This window comes from Artibeus jamaicensis, unplaced genomic scaffold (genome assembly GCF_021234435.1).
Source record: "Artibeus jamaicensis isolate MK-2021 breed Jamaican fruit bat unplaced genomic scaffold, CSHL_Jam_final scaffold_833, whole genome shotgun sequence".
NCBI classification, from domain to species: domain Eukaryota; kingdom Metazoa; phylum Chordata; class Mammalia; order Chiroptera; family Phyllostomidae; genus Artibeus; species Artibeus jamaicensis.
Window position 1 is genome coordinate 7552517 of NW_026522056.1, and position 19861 is coordinate 7572377.

The 19861-nt window shown below is 36.8% G+C and overlaps 1 protein-coding gene across 1 annotated transcript in view; it reads right to left on the reverse strand.

Moving 5' to 3' along the window:
- Positions 1–3898: 3898 nt before the first annotated feature.
- Positions 3899–19861, reverse strand: part of LOC119065025 (disintegrin and metalloproteinase domain-containing protein 5-like) — a 63056-nt gene continuing 47093 nt past the window's right edge. The window contains exons 15-18 of the mRNA XM_053660078.1: positions 13504–13594; positions 12699–12918; positions 11929–12015; positions 3899–3925 (exon numbers count right to left, since the gene is read on the reverse strand). Of these exons, the coding sequence (XP_053516053.1) occupies positions 3899–3925; positions 11929–12015; positions 12699–12918; positions 13504–13594 (425 nt within the window). The remainder of the gene's footprint in view (positions 3926–11928; positions 12016–12698; positions 12919–13503; positions 13595–19861) is intronic.

Genomic DNA, 19861 nt, shown 5'->3' on the forward strand with positions numbered 1-19861 from the left:
ACTTCAATAAAAATTATACTGTACCAGTATATACTCCTACCTGTTGTAAACTGACCGATCTGCCTGGTTCTAGGAATTGTAACTCTACCCTCTGTGGCTGAGTCAGTGACCTCTGGAATGCGAGCCACAGGAGACAAAGCTTGTCTCTGGTAGCAAATGCTGCCTCAGTTTCCTCCCTGCCCCCAAAGCATGGTCGGAAGTTCTTAATGAGTAAGACCCCTCAGAGGAGGGGCAGCCTAGGCCAGGCATGACCACTTGGGAGGCCATCATGGAAGGACTCGGGGGGCTGCAACAAGGAGCAATAGACTCTTGCCCCCACCCCCACCCCGGCTTTGACAAAGCCTGAGTCCCCCATGTCTTCTGGGAGAAGCACTTCCTGGCTCTAATCCCCTTAAGCCTGAATACCTGATAGGGAGAAGTGCAGCTCCTTGCCTTGCTAGAGCGTGCCCTGGGGAAAAATCTCATATCACAAAGACTTCCTGATAAACCTGTGAAATCTGCTCTACTAAGAGTGCTTTCATTCATATGTTAAGGGTTCAAGCAAGAAACCCTAAAACTCTTCCTGACTGATTCTGACTCAGACTAAGCCCTCAGACTTCTTTGAAATGTTATCTACTGTTTGATTCTTACCGCCCAATATTCCTGTGTATTACAACCCAATAAAAGCCCCTGGAGGAGGGGTCTCAATGCCTTTTTTTTCTGGGAAACTGGCCACTCTCCTCCCCAAGCAGATCACATCATGTCTCAGTCATGTTTACTCTCATCCGTGGCATATGGGGGGACCTGCGAGCAAAGTTGCCCCCACACCTACCTGCATTTTTATTTTAATGTCTTTCATTTTTGTCTTTTTCTAATGAATAATGATGTTGAGCAATTTTTCATGTTTTGAGTCCCTTCATTCTCATCTTTTGTGAAGGCTCTTCAAATAATATGACTACTAGGTTCCCCCACCTTCTGTCCTTGAGTTGTAGGGTATGTGTGTGTTTATATATATATATATTTCTAAGTATGAGTCCTTTATTGGAAATATTCATTACAAAAATCTTCCCCCACATTGTGACTCCCCTTTTCCCTTTTAGAAGGAAGGCTTTTGGGAATCAAAAGTTCTTAAATTTTTAATAATTGTATTGTGCTGTGGTAAGAACACTTAGATCACCTTTGTTAATGAACTTTTTAAGTGTATCATACAGTATTGTTAAACATAGGGACAAGCAGATCTCTAGAACTAATTCATCTTGTAAAACTAATTTATCTACTGTACAGCATATCTCTAGAACTAATTCATCTTGTAAAACTGAGGCTTTATTTGCATTGATTAGCCACATGACTTCTTCCCCTGCTACCATTCTGCGATAACCAGTGTTCTACTGTCTGCTTCTATGAGTTTCACTCTTTTAGATGCCTCATATAAGTGGAATGATGTAGTTATTTGTCCTTCTGTAACTGGCTTATTTCACTTAGTATAATGTCTTCAAGGTTCCTCTGTGTTGTCGCATGTGCAGGATTTGCTTCTTTTTTACAGCTGAACAACATTCCACTGTATGTGTATACCCATTTTCTCTATCTACTCATCCACTGATGGACATTTAATCTGTATATACATCTTAGCTATTGCAAACAGTGCTGCAGTGGACATGGGACCACTAATATCACCTAGAGATCCTGATTTCAGTTGTTAGAAAAGTATCCACTAGTGGGGTTACTGGCTCATGTAGTAGTTCTGTTTAATAATTTTTTTAAGAGTTTTCAATAGTTTTGCTTAGCGAATGCAATAATAATTTGCATTCCCACAAACATGCTTTTGTTTTTTGTTTTTCTGATGATGGGCATTCTAACAGGTAGTCATGCTTTTGACTTGCATTTCCCTGATGATTAATGACATTGGTCATATTTTCATATGCCTGTTGGCCATCAGTGTGGCATTTGGGAAGAAGTGTCTGGTCAAATCCCTAGCTCACAGATGGCAAACACAAGGCCCAAGGGCCAAATCCAGGCCTCCACCTTGTTACATCTGCCCGGCACCTCATTCCCACATGGTGGCAGTGCCAAGATCCTTGCCCCTTGTTAAGGAGTAGTTACATTTATACAGTCCTAAAATTACATTCGGTCCTTTGAAGGAGGCTAATGTTGGCCCCCTGGTGAAAATGAGTTTGACAAGCCTGCAGCTCATTTGTAAATCGGGTTATTGGGTTTTTTTGGTATTGATGCCAGAAGTTCCTTATATATTTTCACAATTAACTCTTTATTTGATATATGGTTTACAAATATTTTCTCTGATTCTTTTGGTCATCTTCCACTTTGTTGAATCTTTCCCTTGCTGTACAGAAACTTTTTAGTTTGATACAGTCCCACTTGTTTATTTTTTGCTTTTCTCGCCTCTATTTTTGGTATCAGTCCAAAAAAATCATTCCCAAGACCAAGATCATAAAGTTTTTCCTTATGTTTTCTTATATGACTTTTACTGTGCTAGGGCTCACATATAAGTAATGTATTTTGAGTTAAGATTTGTGTATGGTTTAAGGTAAGGGTCAAATTTCATTCTTTTGTATGAGTATATTCTGTTTTTCCAACACCATTTGTCCAAGAGACTATCTCTCCCCCATTGTGTATTCTTGGGCACCCTTTTGATCATATGCATGTGGACTGAGTTCTGGGTCTCTACTCTGTTCCATTGGTCTTTATCATTTTTATACCAGTACCATAACTGCATAGATATATTTCATCTAGAAAGTTTAATTTATTGATTTTAAGTTGTTACTAGTACCCTCTTTTCTTCTAACATCCAAAATATCAAAAACATGTAATTTTAATACCTGACATTGATCATTTACATCCTTTCTCTTTTTATTTTGATTAAGTAATTTTTATCACTTACATTATTAGTAATATAATATCTCTAATTCCTTTCTTTTTCTTTGATTCTTTTTGTTATTTTTCTGTTGACTTTCCTTTTCATTTATTTCTGCTTTCCTTAATTATTTATTTCCGTTCACTGCCTTTGAAGGCAATAATCTCTTCTATGTCTTTGATAGAGATTATAGTGAAAAAAATACATTTGATTGTCCTCTGTCCTGTACTACACATTTTATTGTGATTAAAAATCTTGCTAAAAAGTAGAGATGTGCCTAATTTTTGTAGAACCTAAAACAGTCTGCCTTGACCATAGGATTAAGATGGTATTGTCCATACTTAACAGTGCTCTTAAAATTAGGATTTCCCTCAGTCAGGCATGTATCTCGACATTTGTTACATGAATATTAGTCAGTACTACATGAAGAAAGAGCTGGAAAAATAATCTTGGATGCTATTAAAATATTTTCTCTTTTTATATACAATCCATCATTTGCTAAGGAAAATTTTTTATGCTGGTAACAAAAGGGAAATGTCTAATTTTATAAAACAATGTTTTAAATTATTTCATACTCTGATCTCTGAATTTACCTTCCCTGATGAGTTGATGAAGTAAAATCAAAGAATACTCCAAGGCTCTATCTTATTAACAGTAAATTTTTCTGAGGTAATAGTATAACTATAAGCATGTGTGGCATACCTTACAATATCAGTCCTCTTTAATGTGGCAGTAAAATGTCACTTAGATATAAGTGCTTCTTACTAATGCTCAAAAGAATCCCATAATGCATTGCTCACAGATATTTGCCAGGGTATGCAAAAATCACTCGCTTAGTACAGGTCAAGGAAGAGAGGGTGAGATGTCATGAAACCGAATTTTATTGTTAAGGGTTATAAAGTAGCTCACAATGAGAACCATAAAGAGTGTTCTGAACAAATGCTTTGGTTGCAAAGGCACAGTTCTTAAGTGCTCGCAAACATCACAACCAAAACATACAATGGAAATGATATTGCTCCAACTCACCTCTCACTGGGGGACTGATCCATGTTATCCCTGCTTTCTTCTGACATTGATCTAGAAAGTTGATAAAACTTCTTTTAAAGTCGGGAAGTGTTAAAATCTTAAATGACTGTTTGAATAAAGAAGGTTTTTCAAGAAACAAAGTGACTTATTACATTAAACATCTTCTTCCAACCAAATAAAATAAAAACAAAATAGATGCTGTCTCAACATTGGAACAAGTGCCATTGGCCACCTTGCTTGGTTAACACTTCTCATCCTCATTTTACATTTATCCAAGTGTTTATGTCACAAGCTCACATTTGTCCACACAGGCCCCCTGATTCTATGTCATCCCTAACTCCTCTAGTCAAATTAAGCCAAAACCATTAAGTAGTCATCAAAAATTTCAGTTAAATTTTCTATATATGAATACATACTCCTTCCTCTTATAATACATATTCATGTATGCTCTTCCTATAGATTTTTGGAAGGTAAAACTCGAGGTAAATATTTCCATGGGAAAATCATATGAATTATTAATAAGGGTCTCCATAGCGATGTTTCACTATGACTCTGTGATGTTTCACAGAGTCACCTGTGTGACTCTGTTGGGAGGGCTGCATAGCCCTCATGCACCTGATTACAGGCAACAGGGGATATTTCTGGTACTGATTTGGTGCACCTGGAAAGTTGATGATACCCTGGAAAGCTATTATTATCTTCCATTCTATAGAGTTATGGAGAATAATTTTAAGAACATAAAGATTAAATCACTTGTTTAAGAAAGCATAGTTTTTACATGCCATATTTAGGAGTTAAAATTAGGCTTTCTGAGGCTAAATGTAATTCTGTTCCCATTTCATAATGCTGCTCCCTGTCTTTTAACCTGACCTTGTGAACTATGTAATTTCTACTTTAGGAAGGACTTTCCAAATTATCAAAATCAATGTTTAGGAAGATAAATATTATGGAGGCCAGTTTGAAGATATTATCTCTAGTTGAGAAAGGCAATTAAATTATTTACCACTGATCTGAGACTCAGTATCTAAAACTTTTTTTTGAAAGTTCCCTTGAAGTGCGGTGCCACCTATTCTCATGAAGTCAGCAACAACATAACTAGACAGGGCGGTGGACCAAGAGACTGGATAAACCACAATATTCGAGGCACCTACAGGTTCCCCAAAAATGATTCCAGCAGTAAAATGAATCAACCTAGAAAACCACAGAGGGCACCAAACCAGTTTGAAATGTTTCCTTGGGCCTCTCCTAATATCATCGTACCTATAGTCTTAGGTTATTCTTGATGAAACCTAGATACATTTTTTCTTGGCTTCCTTAGTAAGAGTTTTATATGTTTATATATACCTCTCACTTTCAGTTTCTCCTCTGTAGCATAGCTCTCTTATTTTATCCTGCTTTATTAAAACAGCAGCAGCGATGATGAACACAGGTAAAGAAATGTAGAAAATGAGTTGATATTGGCGTTTGGGGGGAATGGTAGATCTCTGCTCCAATAAACTTCTCCCTACTATAGAAAATATCCATTTCAAATTATGTCACAGATGTTATTAACCAACTGCAAAGGTGGAGAGGCTATCATTACCAACACTAGTCCCAAACACTAAACATTTCATTCATGTATATTAGGAGTATAATAAAGTCCCAGAAAGTAATGTACCAAATAAGCTGGTCCTAGTGCTTTACTGATGATTTTGCATTTTCAACTTTCCACCATGAAAGTTGATTTCTTTGACTGAAGGTAATGTTCTTTCATGAAACACATGCTCAATACTTGCAAACATGTCTTCAGTTCTTTTTTGACACACCTTCTCCAAAATTCAACCATCCATATCACAGAGATTATTGGGATTATACCTGGCAAATGTGGCACTTGATTTCTCACACATTACTACAAATTTTTCTAAAAAATTAAAAATTAGTAGCCAGTAACTAAGTTGTTTAATCAAATATGTAGCAATATGAAATTAAAACGGCTCTAGTATAGAATGCATCACTAAGCCTGGCATTAACCCATTTTTGACTCACTAGTGCTAATACCTACATTTTTCTCCCCAGTTCTTATTCATTCTCAGTTGAGAATATGGCTCCTCCTTGTATATACCAGCCACCTTTCTGGAACAATACTGTGTTGAGTTCACTTTCTCCATGGCTTGCTGGCCTGCCTCCTTTCACTGGATAGGAGGAGCTCTGTTCCCGCAGGCCTCCGCCAGCTGGAACAGTGGAGGAGCTGACAGGCAGAGGAGCCACTCTCTAGCTGATGATCCTTGAGTCTCAGTCAAATCCCCGGATAACTGCCCCCGGAGCAGTCATATTCCCCTAAGAATTTTAAAGGGAGTTCAAGGTACAAAGTTCAACACTTTCTGTTTGTCTGCTTTCTACATGTGGTTGGGGTTCCTGGTATTATTAGGATGAGGATTACATTAGAGATCAGCCTCTCTGGCTATATACTGCGGATTAATTCTCAGCTAGTCTTTGGGGTCATCAATGATATTAATGGGTTATTTGCAAAGAACATAACATATTCCCAGGTGGCCTCAGAAGCATGAGTAGGATTTCTGGAAACCAGAAAAATGGGTCTCACTTCTTTCTACTACAATCTAGTTTTAACAAGCACTACTAATAATAGCTAAGAAGGAACATTTTCTAACTCGCCTTTCAGCCTGGTCTTCTTCATTTAATTAATTACTCCGAGTTTCCATTTTCCACTGGTTAAAACTAGTCCATAGTAATCTGCCTCAAAGCTTACCCTACTTCATTCCATAGATGCTTCGGTGAATCACCTAGGCATTTAACTCTTCATGGTTTTTCACCTTCTCCCTTTTATTACACCGAAGTGTTTTAGCCTTTATTACTCCGGGGTTTAATCATCAAATCAGACTCCCAAAACATAAATCTTACCCACACCAAGCATTATAGTCAAACATTAGATAAAAGAAAAAATAACCTTTCCCCCCGAGGAGCCTGAATCCATCCACTGCACCTCCCAAAGGTTTCCCTTGTCCCCCTGCCCTCAGCATTTGAATTGGCTTCAGAAAAAAAACAAACAGATGAGAGTTTTGAGTGAAGTAGAAATGATATTGCTCATAAAGGAAGCTACGTCAGTTTTGTACTCTTAAAAACACAGCTTACATGACTACCTAGCTTCTCCAACTAACTATTCCATCATGAATCAATAAATTCCCGGTTTTAAAATAATCTATGTATACAGATAAGTACATCCTGCCCATAGTATTTTACAGAGAGGGACTCTTCACTTCTACTGCCAACAAATACTGCTAATGTGTGTGTGGTGGTTCACTTATTGTCATCTTGACTTGGCCATGTGTGCCCAGATACTTAATCAAACATTATTCTGGGCATTTCTGTGAGGGTGTTTTGGAATGACATTAACATGTATAATACGTTGGTGGACTGGGCAAAGCAGATTGCCTTCTCTAATATGAGTAGGCCTCATGCAATCAGCTACAGGTCTTAATAAACAAAAATGCTGATCTTCTTGAGAAAAAGAGAGGATTCTTTCTGCCTGAGGAAACTTCATGGAGACATTGGCTTTTCTTGTGTCTAAAACCTGCCAGCCTTTGGACTGTAAATATACCATCAACTCTCCTAAGGCTCCAAGAATGACAACTCGCCCTGCAGATCCTGGGACCTGTCAGCTTCCAGAATCACATGAGCCAATTTCTTATGATATCTCTCTCCTCTCTCTCCCCCATATATATATGTGTACATACATATATGTGTGTGTGTGTGTGTGTGTGTGTATACACACACACACACACACACACAGATCCTATTGCTCCAGTTTTTCTGGAGAACCCTAGTACAAATTTTGGTACTGAGAATTAGGCTGCTGCTCTAACAATTACCTACAAATGTGAAAATGGTTTTGGAACTGGGTAATGATAAATAGAGGATGGAGAAATTTTGAGACACATTTTAGAAAACCCTAGATTTACTATAAAGGAAAATTATAAAAATATCTGATTTCAAATAAGTGTCTATTTTTACATACTTATGAGAAAATAATAATGTATGTGTAAAATTATATGGGACATGTTAAATTATCATGCTTTTATTTTGGTCTGATACACAGTCTGGTATAGCTTTGTGTTAGTTCTCTAAAAAGTTGGTCACCCCAGGCACGACCACTGCCTGGTATCAAGCCACAGCTAAGTCTGCCCTGGTGTTTCATTATTACTTTTCCCAGAAGGAAAGGAAGTGAGGGTAGATAGCCCTATTCTGCTCCCAGATTATTTTAGGTGGGCGCCCATCCACTCTGGAACAGCGGGTATCCCTAAGTTGTTCCCATCCTTATCCAGACTTGCTTCATCTCAGAATAATGCTCAGGAACCCCAGGGTTGGGGAGGGTGGATTCTAAACAGAAAATTTCAAAAAAGTTAAATGGGAAGCCTTATAATTGAGAAGAAAGGATTAAAAGACAGTCTGAAAGAGTCCAGTGGCATTACTATAACAATGACTTATACACCAGGAATACATGAGACAATCCAGAGTGAACAATCTAAATAAACTAGTCAAATTATATGCACTGGCACTTCTAATGCCATTTACACACTGGCATTTAAAAGTGCCTAATACTGACTATACTTTATGTTGGTAAACAATGTCAATGTTGTCACAGAAAGGAGAATACAAACGTATAGTCCAAGGTTTTTTTAGCCTTTTATATCAAATAGATATGTAACCTAATAAACACATTTTGCAAAAACTCCAAGAAATAAAAAATAATTATAAAGCTGTGGGGTTTTTTGGCATTACTTGTTTGGCCATCTAGCTTGTAACCTATACTTTTATTCTCTTTCATATTATCTTTCATTAATGAAATTTGAAAGACATGAACTTCCTTTGCCTTGGTGCCCATCATCAACACTTCCAAACTGTCCTTTGGATTCTGTGCAGTTAGGAGGAGCAAACCCTTTGTCACAATGGCAATGATTGAAATTGTTGCAAATCTGAAATAATCAAAATATAAAGTAAATTTTTATGTACATAGATGGTTCTCAATAAAGACCAATGAATATCCTATACTTATGCAACAGATAACTTATTCCAGAGAAATTAGCCAATCTAGAGGATTTACCTTCAAAATTCAACAAATTTTCACCAATTTTCTCTTGAAATTATCTATACCTTAAAATGTACATCTAGCCACTTTTGTCACATATCAATTGAGATCATACAGGTGTGGGTTTATTCCTGGGCTCTCTGTTCTGTTCAATTGATCTATTTATCTGTCCTTGTGCCAGTACCAGACTGTTTTGATTATTGTGGGTTTATCATAGAGTTTGATATCGGGAGTTGTGATACCTCCAGCTTTGGTTTTCTTTCACAACGTTGCAGAGGCCATTTAGAATCTTTTATGTTTCTGTATGAATTTTTGGAATATTTGTTCTAGTTCCATGAAGTATGCTATTGGTATTTTAATAAGAATTGTGTTGAATCTACAGATTGCTGTGGGCAGAATGACTATTTTAATGATGTTAATTCTTCCAGTCCATGAACATGGTATATGCTTCCACTTATGTGTATCTTCCTCAATTTCTTTCTTCAGTGGCCTATAGTTTTCTAAGAACAGGTCTTTTACCTCCTTGGCTACAATTATCCCTAGGTACCTTTTTTTTTGTCATAAGAGTAAATGGAATTGTTTTCTTAGTTTCTCTTTCTCGTAGCTCATTATTAGTGTATAAAAATGTCATCAATTTCTGTGTATTAATTTTGTATCTTGCTATTTTGCTAAATCCATTAGTTAGGTCTAGTAGTTATTTGTTGGAATCTTTATGTTGGGTTTTCTATGTATAAAATATCATCCGTGAACAATGACAGCTTTACTTCCTCCCTTACAATTTGGGTGTCTTTTATTTTTTCTTGTTGTCTGATTGCTGAGGCTAGGACTTCCAGGACTGTGTCAAATAAGAGTGGTGAAAACAGACATTCCTGTATTGTTCCTGATCTTTAAAAGGGTGGTGAAAGCATACAATGGAACGAAGATAGTCTCTTCAATAAATGATTTGGAGAAAACTGGACTTACATATCCAAAAAAATTAAACTAGAGTACGAACTTACACCATACCCAAAAATTTTTTAAATGGATAAAAGACTTAAATGGAAGTCACAAAATCATAAAAATCTTAGAAAAAACATAAGTAGTTAAATCTCTGATATTCAATGTGGAAATATTTTTGCCAATATATCTCCTAAATCACAGCAAAGAAGGCAGAAAATAGACAAATGTGACTAGATCAAATTAAAAAGCTTCTGCACAGCTAGATAAACCACCTCAGGACAAAACGGGAAAACACAGTATGGGAGAACATTTTTGCCAATGATACCTCTGACAAGGATTTACTCTCCAAAATATACAAAGAACTAATACAACTCAATGCCAGGAAGACAAACAAACCAATTAAAAAATAGGCAAAGACCTGAATAGACACTTCTCCAAAGAGGACGCACAATTCCTATAGACATGTGAAAAAAATGCTCAACATTGCTAATCGTCAGAGAAATGCAAATTACAACCTCAATGAGATATCACCTTACATCTGTCAGAATGGCTGGTCATCAATAAAACAACAAAAACAAGTACTGGCATGGATGTGGAAAAAAGGGAACCCTAGTACACTATTGGTGGGAATGCAGACTGGTACAGCTATGGTGGAAAATAGTATGGAATTTCCTCAGAAAACTAAAAATGGAACTTTCTTTTCACCCAGTGATTCCACTTTTGGGAATATACTCCAAGGATCCCAAAATACCAATGCAAAAAAAATATATGCACCCTATGCATGCTATGTTTATGGCAGCACTATTCACAATAGCCAAGATTTGGAAACAGCCTAAAGTGTGCCCTTCAGTAGATGAGTGGATAAAAAAGCCTGTAGCACATTTATACAGTGAAATACTACACAGCAGTAAAAAAAAGAAAAACTCTTACATTTTTCAGTAACATGAATGGGCCAGGAGAAAATTATATTAAGTGAATTAAGCCAGTCAGTGAAAAAAAATACTACATGATCTCACCTATATATAGAATATAATCTAATGAACACAATAAACCAATGAACAAAATAGTAATAGAAGCATAGACACATAAAAGACTATTGCCTCCTGGCTGTTGTGGCTCAGTGGATTGAGTGTCAGCCCATGAACCAAAGGGTTGCTGATTCAATTCCCAGTCTAGGGCACAGGTCTGGTTTGCCAACCAGGTCCCTAGTGGAGTGTGTGTAAGAGGCAACCACACCTTGATGTTTCTCTCCCTCTCTCTCTCCTTCCTTCCTACCCTCTAAAAATAAATAAGTAAAATCTTTAGAAAAAACAGGTTGATGCCAAAAAGGTAGGTGGGATGAAAGATGGTGAAGGACCCATGGACACAGACCGCAATAATACAGGGATTGGCTTGGGAAGGAGAGGAAGCGTTAGGTGGCAGTGGGGAAAGGGAGAAAAAGCAGGCACTGTAATGGCATAAAAAATAAAAATCAAATTAACAAAAAATAGTAAAATGACAAAATGAATAAATAAATAAATAAAAATTGCATGCAGCTTCTGTTGCCAAATCATTTTTTAAAATTCTTTCAACTCCTCCCACAGCCAAACCCAAGAATCAGTAATTACCCATAACACACTATTAACTGTCATGTAGTCAGCAGCTTCACAAAACATCCCAAACTCTAAATTAACAACTAAGACTACCAAGAAAATTCTAATAAACTTTATTTACCGATTTCTGCCTTCACTCTGTGAAAATAGGGTGATTTTGGTGATATGATACCAAATGGTGTGTATAGTATATCTACCTCACATATTTAACTTTTTATACATCCAGAATCATCTTAAATGTTTCTATTTTATCTTCTGTAATAAATAGTTTGGCAAGGTTTCTTTGCAAAATAATATTAAAAATATAAATTATAAACTGTTAAATAACACTAAGTAGTATGAAAATGATAAAATAATTATTCAAATAATTTTGTAAATCTTCAAACTGTTTATTGAATTTTCAAAGCATGTTGCTTAAAATGAAAATTGGAATTACTTACCCCATGGCCACCGCAATGTTTAGAACTGTGGCATGCCCTTGTATTGAGCCTGTATTGAATCTCTAGGCACCTAAATCTGACACACATCTAAAACAAAGCAAAAGGAAGTGAAATGTAAAGTCAGCCAAATGATCAGATCATGTGTATTGGTAATACATAAGAAAAATTGAAGAAAATTCCAAATTCATATTACCAAAGATTGGCATAAAAATCTAAATAATAAAGTAATAGTGAGTACACTGAAATAAATGTAAAATAGGTTATCTTCAGATTATAAAGATATAATCATATATAAGAGGTTAGAATTTTTATTTTCTTATTGTCCAGTACCAAAAGTCCTCTTAGCAAGATAAACTTCTGGAAAACTAATTTGATTAGGTCCTTGAGGAACATTTTTTTAAATGTCCAGGCTAGCCAGTAGGTGGCACTCTCCCATAAAAGGATAACTCTACAAGACCTCCACCATTACAAAAATATATATATCATATTAGTGTTAGATGTTAATAATAGAGGAAACTGGGTGTGTTGCCTACGGGTAGGGATGGGCAAGTGGGCAAGAGGGAAGAGGTGATGGTATACTCTAACACTGGATGGTTGTGCAACTCTATAAGTTAAACAAAAGCCATGAGTTGTACACTTACACCATAGGTGAATTTTATGGAAAAATGATATCTCAATCAGGTTGTTAAATGCATTGGTTGGCATAGTGTCAAAATGAGTGTAAACATAATAAAGTATTGAAAGCACTTATAATTCTGTAGATTAATTACCATCCCAGGACCACACGTAGTGCCATCTTCTACAAATGTTTCATCTCTATCTTCAGGTTGACTGTATGTCGATAATGTCTCTTTGAGTATCCTGTCCGTGTGTAGATATGTAGATACACATGTTTCCTCTCGTACGTGTGTGTAAATCACAGATAAATTTGCACGCGATACTAATTTTTTATGTGGCCAAGAACAAACTAATTTTCCACACAGCAAATTACTAGAAACATAAGGCATAAAAAATTCTCTTATTATTAACATAGATTGCTAATACATCTAAGTTAAAAACACATTTTACCAACTTAAATCTATGTTTCAAGAATTTTCTGTCAGCAAAGTTTTCTGAACACACCTCCTTATGCATGATGTGGCTCTTTTGTTTAACGAGACAATGTGGCAAGGAAAAAATTAGTGATTTTTGCACTCTGACAGACCTCACCTCTCCTATATTACCTTCTGATATTTAAGTAAATGGTTGCTGGTCTTCAAATTTTTATTAGTGAAAAATGGAATAACTCTTACTATATATGTTTGATGCATTAAACATATTTATAATATACACTCATATAAGCTACTTAACACAACATCTACCTCATTACAACAATAAACGGGCAATTTTTATGGTCATTGGAACATTATAAGCTCATGTTATTTGTAGGCAATGGGTAATATGCTGTTCTCAGATCATAGAACAAAGAAAACCTGGTATAAAATATCATTTTAGTGATCATGTAATAATATATTCTGGTATCCTAAAAACATATAACCTACATTACAAACAAATTAGAATTGTCTAAATACATACGGAAATGAACAATACTGATTGCCACAGTTTCCAAATCTATCTCCTGCTGAATTTATTTCTTCATAACAATAAAATGGAGCACCTCTAGAAGCTAAAAGAAAAAATATGTAGATTATAATACATAATTCCAATTATCATTAAAGAAACAATAGACTCCCTCTGGAAATCATAATGTGATCCCTAGGGAGATTTATAATTACCTAGCATTAAATAATGGGTTGCAGTAGATCCAGGATTAAATTAAGATCCCCCCATTTTAAGCCTGCTACACTTTCTTCTGCACCAGACACAATAGAAATGAAGTAATATCCATAATGAAATACTGATAAGAAGTCCAAGGATCACTTAACTCTTCTTCTGTACTAGATTCCTCATCTCTGTTCCCAAGCATCCTAACAATCACTAAATATTAACTGTTGAATTTTAAAATTAGGAAAACATCAATGTTTATCTACTTAAGCCCTTTTATATATTTAGTTATGTCTAATTTTTAAACCTTAAATAATTCCAATGTACATGATAGCTGCTTCATTCCACAGATTTGGTGATTCAGAGGCTCATTGGGTTGATCATGTCAATCCAATGTGATAAGAACAATCTTCTGTTGTCACTACTATTAATTGAAAAGGGACCTCCCTTTAGCAATTTTACGTATTTTCATAGTTGGAGAACATTATCTAAGACTTTTACTATCTCTCCTGAAAGATATAATCCATACATATTCAGGGTGCTACCAAATAGTCAAAACAGATGTGTGAGCAGAATCCACCATAATCAGCCTCTTTTCTTTTGAAAAGACCTTCTCTTGAACTCACCCGATAATTGGCTTTTGTTTGCTTTACTCCAATCAAAACACTGTTTTGCTTCAATCTAATTTAAATGTGAGGGTTCTCCCAAATTCTATATGGGGCCAAGATTGGGATGGTAGAAAATTTAAGGGGGTAGGGAAACAAAAACATAATAATCCAATAACATCTTAATGCATCAAAAACATTAAACTTGATTGCGAGGAAAATCCGTAAGGAACCAAACACTACATGTTAGTTAGGGACGGGTCATTGCTGTATGAAACCTCGCTCTGCAGTGCCATCTTAGCAGCTTCGCCAATCCCCGCCCCCCCGCCCCAGTTTCCTCAAGTGCGTGGGAAGCAGGTCAGAAAGCCACCACGCTGAACAACCCAACATCCTCAACAGTGGCCTTTTCAGCTCAATTTTTTAGGCTCAGGATGGCAGGTATTTCTTCATTGTTTTCTTGACACCCCAGGTCCACTGACCTGGCAGATTTACTCCTGGCCAGAATTTTCTTTTCCTACCAAAATTGTGCCTGCTGCAGTTCTACCACCCAATTTTCCTGGGGCCTGAGAGATTTAAGCATATAGGTATCAACTTTCCTATTCTTTTTTCTTTTTTTTTATTTAATTATTTTTCAAGTACAGTATTCTGTCTTTTACTCCCATCCCAGCCCACCCCCCCACCCCCGTGTCCCCCACCTCCCTCCCATTTCCACCCCCCTTAGTTGTTGTCCATGTGTCCTTTATACTAGTTCCTGTAAATACTTCCCCTTTTTCCCCTGGAATTCCCTCCCCTTTCCCCTCCGGTCGCTCTCATTTGGCAGGCTTCGAAATGGGGTCACCACAAAACCCAAGTGAACAAAGAAAGACAATGATCAAAAGTTTGGGACACTTCAGGACAGAAATTTGATACTCTTACAGCAGCACTTAAGTCAATGGGGTTCCCTGAACTCTGAGGGTGGAAGTTCCTTGACAGGCTATGCCAACATCTAGTCACATGAGGAGTGGCAATGACCTGCTATGGGTGGGAATGGTCTTGAAGGAGACTCTGAGAAGGTAGTTCTGAAGATTCTGAGATCAAGAGAACGCATTTTTTACCTGATAGGGCCAAGTAAAGATCAATACCTGAGGGGCTTCATTTGTTTTGCAGGGGGTGCTTCTGTTTGGTTTGTTTCCTACACGGCAAGAAGATTCTCTAAAAGTAAGGCATTAATTTTGTATACTTTTATATACTTGTTCACCTTCATTGTTAATCCCTTGTATTTTGCAATTCACAGTCTTTCCCACCACATTTTATTACCGGAAGCAAGGCTGCGATAAAGCTAGGCGGGTATCTGTGTTTCTGCTTATGGGTAAGGAAACCCAGTGTCCTGCACTGTGTCACATTGATCTCAATGCTCAAGAATATTACAAGCAGGTATTCCTAAGTCTGACCAGTAGCTGAAGTGTAAAGTATAATAAAAATATAGCATCTTGGTTCCCTGTGATTATATGTATGAGACAGGGAGAGAAAAGGTCTAATTCCATAAAATGCTCCATGCATAAATACTCCAAGTACCAGCTATCACTGCCATGTCTAATGGAGCTTAGGAATAGCAAAATATAATAAAACAGGCTCTGGCTGGGGGGGCAGAGGGTCTGATAAATACATCTCCCAGTGTAAAATAGGGGCTGCAGCCAAATGGAGACCTACACTTGGGTGCCCGGGCTGAAGCTATGAAACCCAGTAGCACTGTAGATGGGCATATAAACTGGGGCAACTACTATGGAAAACAGTATGGAGGTTCCTCAAAAACTTAAAAAATAGGACTAAGTAGATCCAGCAATTCCACTTCTGGGTATATATTCAAAAGAATTGAAATCAGGATCTCACAGAAACAGCTGCACCCCATGTTCATTGCAGCCTGGTTCACAATATCCAAGATACATAAACAACATAAGTGTCTACCAACAGCTTAATGTAAAAGACACTGTGTGTGTGTATATGTATATATACAACAGAATAGAATTCAGCCATGAAAAGAATGAATTCCTCACATTCAAAGTGCTGAATAGGAAAAAAAGATGCCAACAAAGAATACTCTCCTGGGCAAAACTACCCTTCAAAAATTAAGGAGATATATAATCAAAAGCTGAAGGAGCTCATAACCATTAGACCTCCTTACACAAAATGCTAAAGTGAGTGACATCAGCATTGTGGTGGCGTACACAGCCCTCCTTTCAAAAAAATCCACATGTATTTATTATGTATTTGGTCTGTTTTATATGTCCAAGGAAGAACAGAAGATGGGAAAAAAATCATTTCCTAGCTTCAAGAAATCAAAGATTTAGATGTAAATGCAGAAAACATGATGTTAAAAGAGTAAAACACTACTAGCTGATGGGCTTCAGAATAAGTAAATGATGCAATGAAGCTTTAAAAATATTTAGCTGGGTTATTTTAAAGAATCTTAGAGACAGTTTCTAAATATCAAATGCATTAGGTATTTTGTTTGGTTTTCCAGATTTCTGACTGTGTTAAAATAGACATAATACAAAGTTGACCACGTACAGCATTTTAAGTGTGCTGCTCAGTGGTGTTAGGTACATTCCCAGTGCTGTGGAGCCATCACTGCTAGTCCATGACTCTTTGCATCCTTTAAAACTGAAACTCCATCGCTGCCTAACAATGACTCCCCCTTCCTCCCTTCCCCAAGCCACTCGCAACTGCCATTCTATTTTCTGTGACTATGATTTTGACTGTGCTAGGTACTTCATATCAGTGAAATCACACAGTGTTTCTTTTTGTGACTAGCTTATTTCATTTAACAAGGTTCATCCATGATGTCACATATGCAAAATTACCACCTTCTGAAAGCTGAATAATACTTTGATATATTTCTTGTTTATATGTAGATGTCACATTTTGCTTTATCCATTTATCTGTCAGTGCACCTTTGGGTTGCTTCCAAGTTTTTGCTCTTGAAAATAATGCTCTCGACATGAGTGTACAAGTATCCCCTACAGACATTATTTTCAGTTTGGGCGTACATACCAGAAAAGGAATTACTCATCATGTGCTAATTCTATTTTTAATTTTCTAAGAGGCCTCTGCAGTATTTTCAACAGGGGATGTACCATTTCATATTCTCATCACCAAGGCACACGGGTTCCCATATCTTGACATCCTCACCAACACGTCATTTTTGGTTTGTTTTTTTTTTAATAGTAGCTATCATAATGCATGTGAGGTGGTATGTTATTGTAGTTTTAATTTTCATTTCTTAATTATTAGTAGTGTTGAACTTCTTTTCATGTGCTTATTGGCCATTTGTATATTTTCTTTAGAGAAATGTCTATGCAAGTCTTTGCTCATTTTTTATTTGAGCTATTTGGTTTTTGTGGTTGAATTTTAGGAGTTTTCTATATATTCTGAGAATGAATTTCTTATCAGATATAGGCTATGCAAATATTTCCTCCCAATGAAATTACAAAACAGCCAGAAAACAGTAAGATGGTGTTAGTAAGCCCTTACATTTGGGGCCAGATAATTTTTGTTGCAGGAAATGTTCTTTGCATTGTGGGATGTTTAACAGCATCCCTGATTTTACTTGCTAAAGACCAGTGTCAATTTCAAGTTATCATAATGAAAAATGTCTTCAGGCATTGTATCTAGTCAGCAAAGGCCAACGATGCTTCAAGTATTCCACAATGCACAGGACGATCCCTCTCGCCCCCACCTCCCACAACAAAGGAATGTCTGGGCCTAAAGTATCAGTAATTCTGAGGTTGAGAAACCTTGATATAACTGCTGAATGAGTACTCACATACCTTCAGGAGCCACACCACTCAGTTTGGTGACAGATCTTTTTATTAATGTCTGTCACTTTACTAATTAGATTTTGACTTTCTAGATGACAATCATCACCACCAAATTAATGACACAAAAACTTTAACATTTATTTTATGCCTAGAAGAGGGAGTTTCTTTAAGTTGAGAAATAACACTGAAGAACATGCTGTAGCAGCCGGTCTTTTACAGAAACAAAATTTGGTAAAGAACTTAGAAAAAGGTGGTACATTCCCACTTGAGGTATATTACTGATCTAATTTTTAAAAAGTAAATGCTTAAATTTAAGGTCTTTTGCCATATGTTTCTCTACTTTGGATGATAATGCTTCATACAGAAGCTGTCTTTCAACATTATGCCAGAGGCATATTTTGTACAGAAACCAATAATTTGGTGTAATAATGATTTGTATTAAGTCTATGGGATAAGATTTGTCTTGGTTGTTGCCTATAAATTATATGTGGTTTTTACATTGGAAAGGTAATGCCTACTCCAGAATTACATAAAACCCTCCCCAAGACATTTTTAGTACCTTGTGTTTATGACAGGCCTCCATAAATAATGTAGTCAAAGAATTATAGGTAGTTTAGATTGATATACTGTGATCATTGGAGGCAAATTTACTTTTTTAAAAATTATTTCATTGTAGTTCAAGTACAGTTGTCTCCATTTATGCCCCAGCACTCCACTCTACCCCAACCATCCGCACCTCCCTACTTTGATTCCATCCCCACCCTTGGTTTTGTCCATGTATCCTTTATAGTTGTTCCTGAAAACATTCCATCCCTTTCCACCCATTATCCCCTCTGACCTCCTCTCTGGTTACTGTCAGCCTGTTCACAATTTCAGTGTCTTTGGTTATATTTTGCTTGCTTCCTTGTTTTGTTGATTAAGTTCCACTTAACGGTGACATCATACAGTGTTTGTCTTTCACCTAGCATAATACTCTCCAGATCAATCCATGCTATCATAAAGAGTAGGAGCTCCTTCTTTCTTTCTGCAGCATAGTATTCCATTGTGTAAATGTACCACAACTTTTTCATACATTTACTCATGGGCACTTAGGTTGCTTCCAGCACTTGGCAATTGTAAATTGTGCTACTAGGAACATTGGGGTGCATAGGTTCTTATGGATTAGTGTTTTAGGGTTCTTAGGATATAATCCCAGCAGTGGAATTGCTGGATCAAAAGGTAGGTCCATTTTTAGTTTTTTAGAAAACTCCATACTGTTTTCCACAATGGTTGTACCAGTCTGCATTCCCAGCAACATTGCACTAAGGTTCCCATTTTTCTACATCCTCTCCAACACTTGCTGTTTGTTGATTTTTTTATGCTGGCCATTCTGACCGGCGTAAGGTGGTATCTTGTGGTTTTAATTTGCATCTCTCTGATGGGTAGTGATGCTGAGCATCTTTTCATATGTCTCTAGACCCATCTTTTCATATGTCCCTCTGGGCCCTATGTCTCTGGGCCCTCTGGGCCACTCACCTTGGAGAAGTGTCTGTTCAGCTCTTTTGCCCATTTTAAATTGGGTTCTTTGTCTTTGTGGATTGGACTCATGTGAGTTCTTTATATATCGTGGAGATCAAACCCTTTTCCAAGGTATCATTGGCAAATATGTCTTCCCATACAGTTGGTTCTCTTTCCATTTTAATGCTGTTTTCTTTAGCCATGAAGAAGCCTTTTATTTTGATGAGGTCCCATTTGTTTATTCTTTCCTTTATATCCCTTGCTCTAGGG